The sequence below is a fragment of the Dermacentor albipictus genome, chromosome 4, assembly GCF_038994185.2.
Source record: "Dermacentor albipictus isolate Rhodes 1998 colony chromosome 4, USDA_Dalb.pri_finalv2, whole genome shotgun sequence".
Classification (NCBI taxonomy): domain Eukaryota; kingdom Metazoa; phylum Arthropoda; class Arachnida; order Ixodida; family Ixodidae; genus Dermacentor; species Dermacentor albipictus.
In genome coordinates, this window is record NC_091824.1 from 5,500,572 (window position 1) to 5,517,683 (window position 17,112).

A 17,112-nucleotide genomic window follows, 5' to 3' on the forward strand; every position below is an offset into this window, starting at 1 on the left:
CGAGAACGTCGCCATCTTCACGGAAGAAATGAAACGTCTGTTCCGCCATGCCGACCCGGATATGCCTGAGGAGAAGAAAGTCCGCCTTCTCATGCGCGGTGTGAAGGAAGAACTTTTCGGCGCAATGATACGAAGCCCACCGAAGACCGTAGAAGAGTTCCTTCGCGAGGCCACCAGCATCGAGAAGACACTCGAAATGCGGAACCGGCAATTCAACCGCCATACAAGCTCTACCCACTACGCCGGAGTTCAGTCACTCGCCGCCGACGAAATACGCGAGACTATCCGAGCTGTCGTGCGGGAGGAGCTACAAAAGCTGTTCCCATCATCACAGCCTCAAGTGGCTTCGATTGCCGACGCCGTGCGTGAGGAGCTCCAACAACAACTTGGAGTAGCCCCTGAATCGCCGCAGCGTGAGCCGCAAGCGATGACCTACGCCGCCGTCGCACGCCGTCAAGGACCCCCTCCGCGACCGCGCCAGGGCCCTGTCACGCCACAGTTTCGTCGTCCGCCGCCGCCGCCGCCGCCAGCACGACCACCCGTCGTCCAGCGCACCTACGCGAGGAAGACGGACATCTGGCGTGCTCCTGACCACCGCCCGCTCTGCTACCACTGCGGAGAAGCGGGTCACGTCTACCGACGATGTCCGTACCGGGAGATGGGACTGCGAGGTTTCGCCGTCAACGCGCCGCGTCCACAGCTTGGCGAGCGCCCACGTGACATCGCCGATTACCTCGCCGCTACTCAGTGGAGCCCTCGACGGCCGTCCCGTTCGCCATCACCAGGCCGCTACCTGTCGCCGCAGCGCCGACCATACACTGGCCCAGCCCGGGGCCGGTCAGCGAGCCCATACCCGGAAAACTAAAAGCAGCAACCGATGGAGGTGCGGTTGCTGTTCGTCGAACTAACGAAGATCCTCCGCCGCCGACGAAGACGACGAAGAAACCATCTCGACGACCTAATGACGACACGCCGCCGTCCCGACGAAGTCTGGAAGCCAAAACTACACCGACGAAAGACGACTTGACGACGCGACGTTCCAACTTCATTTCAACACGACGCAGCCATGATCCAACGCCAAGACCTAACTGCAATGCCAGACAAAGAACTACCGACCTCGACGTGCTTCTCGACGGCCACGCAGTCACTGCCTTAGTCGACACAGGGGCCGATTACTCCGTAATGAGTGGACACATCGCCGCCCAGTTGAAGAAAGTGAAGACCGTATGGGAAGGCCCTCAGATTCGCACCGCTGGAGGACACCTCATCACGCCGACTGGGATCTGCACGGCAAGAATAACCATTCATGACCGGACTTACCCTGCCACCTTCGTTATCCTCCAACAGTGTTCACGAGACGTCATTCTCGGTATGGACTTCCTGGACCAACACGGCGCAATCATCAACCTCAAGTCGAAGTCAGTAACGCTGTCGGAAGATAAAGCAATGCCGCCGGAGAGCCCTCGTAGTCACCACGCCTTGAGTGTGCTTGAAGATCAAGTGAGCATCCCGCCTCGCTGCAGCATTGTTATTTCGGTGAGCACCGAAACACCCGCTGACGTAGAAGGTGTCATCGAAGGCGACCAACGCCTCCTGCTAGACCGTGAAATTTGCGTCGCAAGAGGGATCGCTCGACTGCATGGAGGGAAAACGGAAGTGTTGCTGACAAACTTCAGCCAGGAGTTCAAGCACATCAACAAGGGCACGACGATCGCGTACATCGAGGAAATTCTGGAAACAAGTAATGCGTTTGTCCTATCGGATTCCGCCGCATCTACCCCGACGACCATGGTTCCCGAACCAGACTACGACATTAATCCGAATCTCCCTATGATTAAGCAACAGCAGCTGAGAAGTCTGCTCCGACGATACAAAGGCTGCTTTTCGACGTCATCGAGGATTCGACAAACACCAGTCGCCAAGCATCGCATAATCACCGAGGAATGCGCTCGACCACTCCGTCAGAGCCCTTACCGAGTTTCGGCGCGAGAACGTGAAGCTATAAGAGAACAAGTCGACGAAATGCTGCGCGACGACATCATCCAGCCATCGAAAAGCCCGTGGGCATCCCCTGTTGTTCTGGTAAAGAAAAAGGACGGAACCCTACGTTTCTGCGTCGATTATCGGCGTCTGAACAAGATCACGAAGAAGGACGTATACCCCCTCCCACGGATAGACGACGCATTGGATCGGCTCTGCAGCGCTAAATACTTCTCGTCCATGGATCTCAAGTCTGGCTATTGGCAAATAGAAGTCGACGAAAGAGATCGCGAAAAGACCGCCTTCATCACCCCAGACGGCCTCTACGAGTTCAAGGTTATGCCATTCGGACTGTGCTCGGCGCCTGCAACGTTCCAGTGCGTGATGGACACGGTTTTAGCAGGATTGAAGTGGCAGACCTGTCTCGTATACTTGGATGACGTCGTCGTCTTCGCTGAAAATTTCGACGTTCACCTTAGGCGGCTGGCAACAGTACTAGACGCCATCAGGACATCAGGACTTACTCTGAAGCCGGAAAAGTGCCGCTTCGCTTACGAGGAGCTTCTATTTTTAGGCCACGTCATCAGCAAATCTGGAGTCCGCCCCGACCCGCAGAAGACAGCTGCCATAGCAAAGTTCCCACAGCCCATCGACAAGAAGGCAGTGCGTAGATTTCTTGGCATGTGTGCCTACTACAGGCGATTTGTCAAGAACTTTTCACGCATCGCTGAGCCGCTGACGCAGCTAACTAAATGTGACGTCGAGTTCAAGTGGGAAACGCTGCAGGCCGAGGCATTTCAAGAACTCAAACGACGCATGCAGTCGCCGCCCGTACTTGCGCACTTCGACGAGAACGCCGATGCCGAAATCCACACTGACGCCAGTAGCCTAGGCCTCGGCGCCGTCCTGGTCCAGAGAAAAGATGGACATGAACACGTGATAGCTTACGCTAGCCGGTCGTTGTCAAAAGCGGAAGGTAATTATTCTACAACCGAAAAGGAATGCCTCGCCATCGTTTGGGCTACAGCGAAATTTCGCCCTTACCTATATGGCAGGCCATTCAAAGTCGTCAGCGACCATCACGCCTTGTGCTGGCTAGCGAATTTAAAGGATCCCTCAGGACGGCTAGCACGGTGGAGCCTCAGACTACAAGAATACATCACTGTAACATACAAGTCCGGACGAAAACACTCAGACGCCGATTGCCTATCACGCGCCCCCTTTGACCCGCCGCCGCAAGATGACGAGGATGACGACGCCTTCCTTGGTATAATAAGCGCGGAAGACTTCGCCGAACAACAACGAGCGGACCCGGAACTTAAAGGCCTCGTCGATTATTTGGAAGGGCACACCGACGTTGTCCCCAGGGCATTTAAGCGCGGATTATCTTCCTTCACGCTTCAAGACAGTCCACTCGTGAAGAAGAACTTCTCACCAGTCCGCGCCAATTACCTTCTTGTTGTCCCGTCAGGACTTCGTCCAGAAGTATTGCACGCCCTACATGACGATCCGACCGCTGGACACCTCGGTTTTTCCCGGACACTATCGAGAATTCAAGAAAAGTATTATTGGCCGCGCCTGACCACCGACGTCGCCCGTTATGTCAGAACATGCCGAGACTGTCAGCGACGCAAGACACCGCCGACAAGGCCAGCCGGATTACTACAGCCAATCGAGCCTCCTTGCCGACCATTCCAGCAGATCGGGATGGACTTGCTGGGACCCTTTCCGACGTCAACAACCGGAAATAAGTGGATCGTCGTGGCGACAGACTACCTCACCCGCTTCGCTGAAACTAAAGCACTGCCGAAAGGTAGCGCAGCCGAAGTGGCGAAATTCTTTCTCGAAAACATCCTGCCTCGACATGGCGCCCCAGAAGTCCTCATCACCGACAGAGGAACGGCCTTTACAGCGGAGCTTACCCAAGCCATTCTGAAATACAGTCATACAAGGCACAGGAGGACCATGGCCTACCACCCGCAGACGAATGGCCTTACGGAGCGGCTGAATAAGACCCTCGCCGACATGCTAGCGATGTACGTCGACGTCGAACACAAGACCTGGGATGCCGTCCTGCCGTACGTAACATTCGCTTACAACACGGCGGTGCAAGAAACAACACAGATCACGCCGTTTAAGCTGGTTTACGGCAGGAACCCGACGACGACGCTCGACGCCATGATGCCCCACATCACTGACGAAGAGAATGTTGACGTCGCTAGCTATCTCCAGCGCGCCGAAGAAGCCCGACAGCTCGCCCGGCTACGGATCAAGACCCAGCAGCGTACCGACAGCCGACACTACAACCTCCGAAGACGCTTCGTCGAGTACCAGCCCGGCGACCATGTTTGGGTATGGACCCCGATACGCCGGCGAGGACTCAGTGAGAAGCTGCTGCGACGCTATTTCGGACCCTACAAGGTCATCCGACGTATTGGCGCTCTAGACTATGAGGTCGTGCCAGACGGCATTTCGCACTCACAGCGGCGCCGCGCACGATCTGAAGTGGTCCACGTGGTGCGCCTTAAACCATTTTACGGACGCTGATGACCTTCCTTAGTTTGTTGTTTTCTTTGCTACGAGTTCTTTTCTTTGTTACTTTCGTTTGTTTGCAGCATCGGGTCGATGCTTTTTAAGAGGGGGGTAATGACACGTGTACTTATCTTTATCGCGCAACCACGTTTCGCCGCTTAACAACTGTAATCGCAGAGCGAGGGACGCGCCTGCATGTATCCGACGTTTCTGGAAAGTTATCGACGCTTCTATCCGCGTGTCTGTTGTCGCCGAACCTTGTGTTATCAGATTTCATCGCGTGACACGAATGGTGTAGAACTTTGTGGAAGAGACGCGGGTCCCATCAGTTAATCTGGAACATTCGACGACTGATCTATAAAAGCCGACGCGCTTGACCCGCTGATCAGATTTTCGACGATCGCCGAGCGTGTTCGCCGCTTTCGTTGTGCTATAAGTGTAGCCTGTTTTGTGGGCACAGGTTCGCCCAATAAAACCTAGTTTTGTATTCCACCGTACTGCTTCTTTCTTCACCGTCACTACCACGTGACAATATGAAAGAACAACAGATTTAGTATCAGCCTGACCGCAATTCGTGAAGAACAAATCAAGGCATGTTGAAGTATCAGAAGTGACTCTAGTAGGAGAACGTATGACATTACGGCAGGCAAAAGAGTGCAACAATAGCTCAATATCACGCCTCAGGACAGTGTTAACACAAAGAGAAATATTAAAGTCACAACCAATGATGATATTGTACTGGAAATCGGAAGTTTGTTCAAGAAGCCTTTGAAGGAAGAGCAAACCATAATCGGAATTTCCATTCGGTGGACGATAAAATACCGAGTAAATTGTACGCGCGTGAATGATCGACAGCACTTCATAATCATTAGTGACGCAGGAAAATTCCTCAACAAACTTCACGTTGAGGCTGTTTCGCTCTAGCATGCAGACACCACCGCCACGTGAAGCAGTTCTGGATCGAATAAAATAATCATAGTTCGGGAGCCGGCAGGGAAACGAGCTCTGGTGGCACCAAGTTTCTGACAGCATAATAAAATCAAATTCCAGATCCAGGCTGCTAAACATGGCGTAAAGTTCAGCTGTCTTGTTTCTCGCCGACTGACAGTTTACATGAATACAACGAACTGATTTTTTGTGCCCAGGTCCTATGAACGCCTTTAATTCGATTCGATTTCGTCTGATAGAACGTTTCCCTACGTGCCTCTATGGCCAGGTACTCAGCATATAATCATATGCTGGTTAGATATGTACGCTCTACTCACATCGTAACAGAGATCAATAACTACAGGGTTTTTGTGTTTACAGAGTGATTTCAGGGCTTTTGCGACGCTTAGAGAGTCTGTAAATATGGCTGTTGTTCAAAGTTTTGGTTTCAATATATGCTTCACTGACCACAATGGCGCATGGGCTTCTGCCGTAAGTATACTAGTTTCCGGGTGCAGTGTGGCGGATTCTGAGAAAGATGGGGCAATTGCTGCGTAAGAAAACCCTACATCCAACTTAGAAGCACCGCTGTAAAACTCAGTGCAAGAGTACTTATACTGGAGTTCTGAAAAATTCATTTTATTATGTGCCTCTGGTGCATGTTTCGTGACATCTAGAAACGACATATCACAGTTTATGAGCTGCCACTGCCACTGCCACGGTGGTAAACTGGTAAACGTTTCGCTTGAGTCATAGGACAATGTTCAATACGTGAAACACTTATTTCCTCAATGAGGTTCCTCGCCAGCAAAGCAAACGGCTTCCTCACTGCAGGTCGGTAATGGAAGAGCGTAGCAGCAGCGATGTCGTTTATGGTTTAAAAACAAGCATGTTCAACGTTCGATTGTGGTCTAAGAAAATACGTAAACTGCTATATGACCGCATCAGATGAAGTGAACACTGATTTGGCTCTACGTAGAGGCTCTGGGTTGGACTTGTCATGAAAGCACCGGTCGCGAGACGGATACCCATACGGTGGATGGGGCCTAGGATTTTTAATGCACTTGGTGTTGCAGAATCATAAATTATTGCTCCGTAATCACGGCGGGAGCGGAGAAGTGTTACATAAGCTCAGAAGGCACTTTCGATCACTACTGCGTGTAGTGCGTGACAGAAACTTCAGAAGGTTCATTGTTTTCAGACATTCTATTTTCAGATTTTGAATAGGAATAAACGTGAGCTTTGAGTCTAAAATGATTTCCAGGTATTTATGTTTGCTGCTCCCAGAGAGTTGGTCTCCCTTGATCGTAATACTAGGCAGTGGTGTTACCCCTCTTTTGTTTGAAAAGAGGTCGCAGGTACTTTTTTTAGTGTACACTTTGAAACCGTTCTTAACCGCCCATTTCTTTGAGTCTTCAAAATGTTTCCGTATAGTGCGATGCACTCGAGATATGTGGAAAGTGTTGGCCTAGACAGCCCACCTGATTTTTGAAGCTATCACCTTGGCTACTTACTAACGGTAGGGAATGTGACTCCCGACCTATTGAGTTATTTACCCTATTCCATGCTCTTGTATCATCCGTGTACGAATTTATACTAGAAATTTACCTATCCCAATTTTCTCTGTTTGCACTTCGACGTGTTCTCCGGCCTTGTGACTTGGCTTGTTTGAAATGAATAAGGTTTTCGGTGGTTCGACAATTTCGAAGCAATCTCCAGGCTTTATTTCAATTTTGTTGTGCTTTCCGACATTCGTCGTTCCAGAATAGGATGTGACCTTTACTTGCCAGTCCATTAGTTTGCTTGATACATTTATTTGCAGCGTCAATAATGAAACCTGTCAGATATGCAAGAGCATCGTTTACATTAAAACCAGCAATGTTATGTCCGCCTAAATACGTCAGCTCTCGGAACAGTTGCCTGTTGGTGAAGTTCAAGTCCCATCGTGTAAAATGGCGAGCACCCATCTTGCTTCGTTAGGTTTAAGATAATTGGAAAATGTTCGCTCGCAAAAGGGTTCTTTAGAACGGTCAAGCCAAGATACAGAATTACTATACTTAAGTCTATGGATGAGTACGTGTTATGTGCCGCACTGTTGTACGTTTGCTCTTTCTTATTAATGATGCATGCTCCTGAGGAAAAGAGAAAGTTTTCAGTTAGGCGACCTCTCGCGTCGCCATGACAGTCTCCCCACAAAGTGTTATGTGTGTTTAAGTCGCCGACAGCTATGCAGCGCGCCGGAAGTTCACCTACATAGTTTTGAAATTCTGTTTTCTGAAGTTGGTAACTCGGAGGAATGTATCTAGAGCTAGTAGCGACGAGCTTGTTACACAACACCCCTCGGACAGCAACTGCCTCTAGGGGCGCACTTAATTCCCGGCAGGCAACACCCTTGTCAACTGAGCCACATCACCGGACCACACGACAGAGGCATCGTGGTGTTTACGAAAAATAGCGTACTGTCGGAGAAAATAACTTTTCGTATGTTTGAGGTGTGGTCCTTGAACATACATCACCTTAGGACTATATTCATGTAGGAGTTCTTTAATTTCATCGAGATTGTGGAGGAGCCCTCTTACATTCCAGTTTACTATTTCTGTACCTATGTTGGATGTGGTTTTGGTGTTGTGTGTTTAAGAGGAGTTAGCTCACAGTGCCCTTTCCAGGTACTGTGATGCGGTGTTGTTCTTTTTTGGAGCCATGGCGAGAATCTCGCCGCTCCTTAGGCACTGGCGGCGCAGTCTGGCTTGTTGTGTCCATCGCCTCTTCTGAGGCGCTGCACAGGCGCTCTTGCGAGCGCTGCGTTTGGTGTGAAAGCCTAGGCTCAATAGACCAAACCTTTGATGCCACAATCCCAGAGGTAGATTGCTTTTTCTGCCGGGGCAGCGGGGAGCAGGCGTCACTGCCGCCTCACTGTGTGGGACGGACAGCCGCCGGAGGCCATTGTGGCGCTGCCCCATAACGCGCCACTTCGGCAAAACTGTTCTTTGGCAGGAATGCTACACTCCGGCGTACCGCTTCAGCTTAACTTTGATTGCGACTATTTATTTTTCTTTCTTCCATGATAGATAGGACCGCGAGTACGCGGCGTGCTCCTCATCACCGTTCACGCAGTGTGGAGCAATCTCGCAATTGTCAGATAGGTGTTCTTAGGAACTACATTTAGCGCAAGTCTGGTGGCCTCGGCAGTTCTGTGAACTGTGGCCAAATCTTTGACAGTTAAAGCATCGGAGAGGATTGGGGATTTGCGGTCTGACTGGAATCTTTATGTACCCAGCCTCAATGGTCCCAAGTAGCATACTTGATACGAATGTTAGCATTTGGTGCTTTGTTTCAATATCCTAGCCATCGCGCATCATCTTTTTTTTTCTTGACATTGATCACATTTTGATCGCTCCAGCCCTTCAGTACTTCAGGTTCAGTCAGCTCCATGAGATCTGCATCAGAAATGACTCCGCGGGTGGTGTTTATTGTGCGGTGTGGCGTGAACGTCACTGGACTACTCCTGAAAAATACTACATCAGAGAGTTTTTCGTACTTTTTATTTTCCTGGAGTTCTAAAAGGAGATCGCCGCTTGCCAACATGGAGACCTTATAACCGGGGCCAGGAGCTTCAGTAAATGTCTTTGCAAGGAGAAAACATGAGATCATTCTTACTGTCTTTTTTTTTCTCCGAATGTATAAACTTAAATCTTGTAAATGGTGAATGTTTCGGCCAAAAAATATCTTGAAAACTTCTTCGCTGCGCCCTCGTTTCTGAGGGCGATAAGAGTTTGGAGGGTATGAGTTTTCCATATGTAAAGGCAAATTGTTCGGCAGCAACGCCAGCCACCCACCGTGGAGCCCAACAAGAGGACGTTGCAAGACCTAGAGACACACGTCCTACAAACACAAGTTGTACGACATTGCTATAACCAAATATGGCATACCCAAGGTTGGCTCCCCACACAAGGTTCACCCTTGCCGCCCAGACAGCTTGGAGTGAGTAGAAGTGAAGAGGGGACATGAATGATTAAAAGAGAGAGAGAAAGACGAAGATTGAAGAGGAGGACAGGAAAAGGCAACTGCCGATTTCCTCCGGGCAGGTCAGTTTGGAGGTGCCGTCTACGTGAAGCGTAGGCGAAAGAGTTGTGTTGCCGCCACCGAGGGGCTGTAAAGGTCCAAATACCCGGCATCGGCTCTACCCAGGATCCTCTTTTCACAGACAATGCTAAGCCGCGCACAGCTACACGCGGGAGGGCCCAACCCTCGCATGCTCGGGTATGTGGTGTCGCAACACACCAAACGCCTGCTGATGCAGACGCCCCTGCGGGGTACAATGCATGTTACATATTTTATAGAGACGGTGTTTCTTGCCATTTGGATGCTGCTAGGGAATGTGCCTGGCTGAAAGGCATCTGTTAGAGCAGCAGCAGTGTCAAGGATGAACCCCCGAGAACTTGCCGAAAATGGCACGCATTCACTCACCCCATAATGGCATGCAGCGCTGCAGCGTCATAGCCGAAGGGCTCTCCAGGCCGTCCCGGAGGTCCGGGTGGTCCCGGGTTTCCGGATGATCCGGGCTTCCCGGCTTCTCCCTGGGGCCCTCGTGGACCCGGGGCGCCCATAGGGCCTGGCGGTCCCTGCGATCCGTCTCGTCCCGCTGGTCCTTTTGGCCCGGGAGTACCCTATTTGTCCAAAAGTAAACACCCTGAACACGACGCCTTCATGTTGTCAACAGGAAGTTGCTAATTTTCGCCGCGTCAGGTTTCATTTGAACGCTTAGAGAAACGGAGGAGACTAGGATACACGTACTCAAGTTGCTCTGGAATGTCCTGCCCTCAAAAAGCACGGTCCTGAACCTACGTTATATCTATATATGCATATATATATCCGGACAGGCCGCCATTGGAATATGAACCTGGCAACGTTTAACGCTAGAACGTTATCTAGTGAGGCGAGTCTAGCAGTGCTATTGGAGGAATTAGAGGGTAGTAAATGGGATATAATAGGGCTCAGTCAAGTTAGGAGGCCAAATGAAGCATATATAGTGCTAAAAAGCGGGCACGTCCTGCGCTACCGGGGCTTAGCGGAGAGACGAGAACTAGGAGTCGGATTCCTGATTAATAAGAATATAGCTGGTAACATACAGGAATTCTATTGCATTAACGAGAGGGTGGCAGGTCTTGTTGTGAAACTCAATAAGAGGTACAAAATGAAGGTTGTACAGGTCTACGCCCCTACATCCAGTCATGATGACCAGGAAGTCGAAAGCTTCTATGAAGACGTGCAATCGTCGATAGGTAGAGTGAAAACAACATACCCTATACTGATGGGCGACTTCAATGCCAAGGTAGGCAAGAAGCAGGCTGGAGAAAAGGCAGTGGGGGAATATGGCATAGGTACTAGGAATAGCAGCGGATAGGTATTAGTAGAGTTGGCGGAACAGAATAATATGCGGATAATGAATACGTTCTTCCGCCAGCGGGATAGCCGAAAGTGGATGTGGAGGAGCCCGAACGGCGAGACTAGAAATGAAGTAGACTTCATACCCTGCGCTAACCCTGGTATCATACAAGATGTTGACCTGCTCAGCAAGGTGCACTGCAGTGACCATAGGATGGTAAGAATTCGAATTAGCCTAGACCTGAGGAGAGAACGGAAGAAACTGGTACATAATAAGCCGATAAATGAGTGAGCGGTAAGAGGGAAAAGCGACGAATTCCAGATCAAGCTACAGAACAGGTATTCGGCTTTAGCTCAGCAAGAAGACCTTAGTGTTGAAGCAATGAACGACAGTCTTGTGGGCATCATTAAGAAGTGTGCAATAGAAGTCGCTGGTAACTCCGTTAGACAGGGTACCAGTAAGCTATCGCAGGAGACGAAAGATCTGATCAAGAAACGCCAATATATTAAAGCCTCTAACCCCACAGGTAGAATAGAACTGGCGGAACTTTCGAAGTTAATCAACAAGCGTAAGACAGCTGACATAAGGAAGTATAATATGGATAGAATCGAACAGGCTCTCAGGAACGGAGGAAGCCTAAAAGCAGAGAAGAAGAAGCTAGGAATTGGCAAGAATCAGATATATGCGTTAAGAGACAAAGCCGGCAATATCGTTAGTAATATGGATGAGATAGTTCAAGTGGCTGTAGAAATCTATGGGGAACCAGCGCTGGAGTTTTCACGAAGCCTGCAGCGCCACCCTGGCGGTCAGAACGTGCACAATGCAGCCGCTCCCGCGGACGAAAATTAGTGCTGTAGCAGCGTTGCGTGCGCTGAAAGTCGAAGGAAAACAAAAGGACGCCGATGGTACTGTTGCGTATACAAGTGTCACAACTACGTCAGAATGAGGGAGGATGTTTCCTTCTGCGTCTTTCAATCTAAACCCTACGAACAAGAACGGAGGCGGCGTTGGATCCAAGCAGTCAGGCGAGCGGAGTAAGTTCCCGTCTTGTCGGTTTCTAAATTGAATTTCGCGTGTGTGCTTGGTTTATTCGATAGTGAAGACGGTCAGCCATGGCAGAAAGTACCAAACAGCAGAATCTGCAGTCGGCATTTCGTCGGAAACAAAATGAGCAATAGAATGCACCATCCTGCATGCTTACCAACCATTTTTCATTCGCAAGATCCTTCCAATGCCACCACACCAAGCAAACGATACGAAAGGTAAATAGTTTCCATTCATTGCCAAGAATTATGTGGCAGGGAAGCTGCCTTGTAATGCGAGTTGTGTGCGCATACTGCCGGCACATGCGCGACTAAGCCGCCTATGTGTTTTTAAAAATGCGCATGCGGATGAGGACTCGGCGCTGAGATGCATCCGGTAAATTTATCTAATAAGTGCTAAATGCAGCCAAGGTTGTTACGGATCAAACAGCGGAGCACTCAAACCTTTGCTTGCCGGAGTCAGTATCTAGTAACTAAGTCAGTATCAGTAACTAAGTATCTAGTGTTTAAATCAAAAGGAACAATAATCCACCCTCAGATAGCACTCCACTTTCAGAAGGTCAACCTCGAACAGGCAACAACAGCCAGATTTTTAGAAGTTATATTCCATGAAAATATGTCCTGGTCACCGCACGTAAACGTTCTTAGAAAAAATATCGCTCGTGCTGTCGGTGCGCTAAATAGGTTGCGATATTTGCTACCGATAAATGTGCAGCGCAATATTTACAACGCGCTTATACATTCTCGATTAACGTATTATTTGCTAGTTTGGTCAACCACTACACAAACTAACTTAAAATCAATTCAAACACTCCAAAACCGCGCACTGTGCTCGATAGGTAACTTAGAACGTACTGATACCACTAAACTATACTATAACAAATATAAAATATTAACAGCATCAAAACTTCACACTTACAAATTATCCCTCGAAATTTCACGGCAATTGTGGGAAGACAAATGTTCCTTCCAAAGTAAATACCATGGCAGAACGACAAACTATAACCTCAGAAAAACTCTGATAGGAAAACCACGTTGGAGAACGAAATACGGAGATCAAAAACTAGCAGTTCAGCTTCCTAACCTTCTGAACGACTACCCCTTGGTATTGGACCTGCTAAATTCTGGAATTTCAAAGCAAAGCTTTAAGAAAACGGTAAATGAATTGTTACTATCCGAAGACTAATAGAAATGTTGAACTACAGGTATAGAAAATTTTGTTCATGTTTCTTGTTGTAGTTTTTAGAAAACTGTGTAAACTTTAACCTTTCAGCTACAGGTATGGAAAATTTCATACATACGTTTTTTTTTCCTGTCGTTGTTGTGCTTCAATTGATTAGAAAACTGTATAAACTTTAACCTTTTTTTTTCTTTCTTCTTACGCGAATTGTGTACTCAAGTGTTGAAAATGTGTACTACTTTAATTTCAGGTGTGACCTCCTGAAAGCCTGCCACTGCCATGTTGCTGCCAATGTACCGGTGGCACAGCCTAGTCAGGCAAATGTTTTGCCTTTAGCCGTGTCCCCTAAGACAATCTGTTCATTGTCTTAAATAAATCAATAAAGAAAGAAAGAAAGAAAGAAAAAAAGAAAGAAAGAAAGAAAGAAAGAAAGAAAGAAAGAAAGGAAGAAAGAAAGCTGATGCGATAAAGCTTTCTTCTCCATTGACTGCTGTGGCGAGGTAACATCAAAAAAAAAAAAAATTTTTTTTTTTTTTTTTTATAACCCGCCGTGGTTGCTCAGTGGCTATGGTGTTGGGCTGCTGAGCACGAGGTCGCGGGATCGAATCCCGGCCACGGCGGCCGCATTTCGATGGGGGCGAAATGCGAAAACACCCGTGTGCTTAGATTTAGGTGCACGTTAAAGAACCCCAGGTGGTCAAAATTTCCGGAGTCCTCCACTACGGCGTGCCTCATAATCAGAAAGTGGTTTTGGCACGTAAAACCCCAAATATTATTATTATATCAAAATTTTTTATGTCTAGCCAGACAAGTATGGGATGTCTTCAGGCCAACTAACAATTCCGAAACCATAGCGCAGCAAGACCAGCGCCGTAGCTACTAGATTTGCAAGGCAGGCTGCCACACAAGCGTGGGAACGGCACATTGCGCAACCGTTAAATAAGCGCACGTGCTCGCCGCGACACACTGTGAAAAATATATAAAGCTTAAAAATCTTCTTTCGTCATTTCTTCACTTAATGGCGCTAGCTTCTTTACGAAAACTGTCCACTTGACGCGGTGCGAAAACGGAAATATGCGAACCATATGTGCGAACTATGAAACGGCCGCGGACGTGTCGTGTGGTCGAGCGGCTGGAATATTTATTTATTAATTTATTTATTTAAAATACTTTCAGGGCCCAAAGGCACTACAGAAAGGAGTGGGAAAGAAATGGCAAGACGTGCAGCAAACAAAAAAACAGAAGTATTACAAGGCGTCTTGTAAAGCGATCTTGAACTGGTGGTCATCAGCAATGCTGCCGATTGTGGAGGGAAGGTGGTTCCATGCGACACTTGTTCTAGGAACAAAAGAGTCATTACACAATTTTGTGGGACAAGAAGGTAGCCCCACCTTGAAGCGATGATCGGTCCTTGAAGAAATGTAATGAGGTGGATGAAACAAAACGTCCTTCATCTCGTTGTTATAATAATATATTTTATGAAAAAGGCTGAGGCGAGATGACTTTCGACGCAACGAAAGGTCAGGCAAGTTTAGGGTTTTCTTCATGGATGTGACACTGGAATATGCAACGTTTCGTCGCCAGGGCGGTGTGCAACGTACTCTTTTCGACGCACCGCCTATCCAGCGCTGGTTCCCCATAGAGATTTATACAGTACCAGTGGCACCCACGACGATAATGGAAGACAGAATAGTCTAGAGGAATTCGAAGTCCCACAGGTTACGCCGGAAGAAGTAAAGAAAGCCTTCGGAGCTATGCAAAGGGGCAAGACAGCTGGGGAGGATCAGGTAACAGCAGATTTGTTGAAGGATGGTTGGCAGATTGTTCTAGAGAAACTGGCCACCTTGTATACGCAATGCCTCATGACTTCGAGCGTACCGGAATCTTGGAAAAACGCTAACATAATCCTAATCCATAAGAAAGGGGACGCCAAAGACTTGAAAAATTATAGACCGATCAGCTTACTGTCCGTTGCCTACAAAGTATTTACTAAGGTAATTGCAAATAGAATCAGGAACACCTTAGACTTCCGTCAACCAAAGGACCAGGGCGGATTCCGTAAAGGCTACTCAACAATAGGCCATATTCGCACTCTCAATCAGGTGATAGAAAAATGTGCCGACTATAGCCAACCTTTATATATAGCTGTCATTGATTACGAGCAAGCGTTTGATTCAGTCGAAACCTCACCAGTCATGGAGGCATCGTGGAATCAGGGTGTAGACGAGCCGTATGTAAAAATACTGAAAGATATCTATAGCGGCTTCACAGCCACCGTAGTCCTCCATAAAGAAAGCAACAAAATTCCAGTAAAGGAAGGCGTCAGGCAGGGAGATACGATCTCTCGAATGCTATTCACAGCGTGTTTACAGGAGGTATTCAGAGAGCTGGATTGGGGAGAATTGGGGACAAGAGTTAATGGAGAATACCTTAGTAATTTGCGATTCGCTGATGATATTGCCTTGCTTAGTAACTCAGGGGACCAACTGCAATGCATGCTCACTGACCTGGAAAGGCAAATCCGAAGGGTGGGTCTAAAAATTAATCTGTAGAAAACCAAAGTAATGTTTAACAGTCTCGGAAGAGAACAGCAGTTTACGATAGGTAGTGAGGCACTCGAAGTGGTAAGGGAACACATATACTTAGGACAGGTAGTGATTGCGGATGCGGATCATGAGGCTGAAATAATCCGAAGAATAAGAATGGGCTGCGGTGCGTTTGGCAGGTATTCTCAAATCATGAACAGCAGATTGCCATTATCCCTCAAAAGGAAGGTTTATAACAGCTGTGTCTTACCAGTACTCACGTACGGGGCAGAAACCTGGAGGCTTATGAAAAGGTTCTACTTAAATTGAGAACGACGCAACGACGTATGGAAAGAACGATGACAGGTGTAACGTTAAGGGATAAGAAAATGGCAGATTTGGTGAGGTAACAAACGCGAGTTAATGATATCTTAGTTGAAATCAAGAAAAAGAAGTGGGCGTGGGCAGGACACGTAATGAGGAGGGAAGATAAGCGATGGCCATTAAGAGTTACCGAATGGATTCCATGGGAAGGGAAGCGTAGCAGAGGGCGGTAGAAAGTTAGGTGGGCGGATAAGATTAAGCAGTTTGCAGGGACAACATGGCCACAATTAGTACATGACCGGGGTAGTTGGAGAAGTATGGGAGAGGCCTTTGCCCTGCAGTGGGTGTAACCAAGCTGATGATATATATATATTGTTGCGGGAAGAAAGCAGGCTCACCAGTGTAAAATAACGTATATTTACAAATGATGGATGGACTTCGTCTTTCTCTCTAGTCCAATTCAACTTCTTCCTGCACTTCACCGTAACATCACCCTCCCGGCGGGGTAGCTCCATCCCGGTGCAAGTTATACAGCCTCACTTAATGGAGGGACATAGGGCTTGAGCCTGGTGACGTGAACAACATCGCTGGTTAAGTTGGGAGGCACTGAAGGCGGACCGACTGGGGCGATCTCGTATGTCACGTCGGACAGTTGGCGCAAGACCTGGTACGGACCAGAAAAATGGGACAGTAGTTTTTCCGACAAGCCAACGCGACGTGAAGGCGTGCAGAGAAGGACAAGAGAACCAGGTGAAAAATGGTGGTCTCGGTGCCGAAGGTCGTAGCGTCGCCTTTGAGAAGCTTGCGAGACTTTGAGGCGATGACGGGCGACATCTCGGGCCTGGGCGGCTAAGTCAATAGCATCGCGAGCGTAACCAGTGCTGGGTGACTGTACTGCGGAAGGTAGCAACGTGTCAAAAGGCAAGGTGGGGTCGCGGCCATAGAAAAGAAAAAATGGTGAAACTCCGGCAGCTTCGTGACGGGACGAGTTGTATGCGAAAGTGACGTGTGGTAAAGCGACGTCCCAGTCGCGGTGATCGTTGGAAACGTACATGGCGAGCATTTCAGTGAGTGTGCGTTTGAGTCGCTCGGTGAGGCGGTTCGTTTGAGGGTGGTACGCGGTAGCAATCTGATGTTCTGGAGAACAGGAGCGGAGCAGATCATCAACGACCTTCGATAGAAAGTAGCGGCCGCGATCCGTCAGCAACTGGCGAG

General features: G+C 48.6%; 1 protein-coding gene across 1 annotated transcript in view; it reads right to left on the minus strand.

Annotated features, from left to right (window-relative positions):
• The window catches only part of LOC139059024 (collagen alpha-1(II) chain-like), a 1,291,347-nt gene that overhangs the window by 143,206 nt on the left and 1,131,029 nt on the right, over positions 1–17,112 (minus strand). Inside the window, exon 40 of the mRNA XM_070536814.1 lies at positions 9,907–10,106. Coding sequence (XP_070392915.1) covers positions 9,907–10,106 — 200 coding nt within the window. The remainder of the gene's footprint in view (positions 1–9,906; positions 10,107–17,112) is intronic.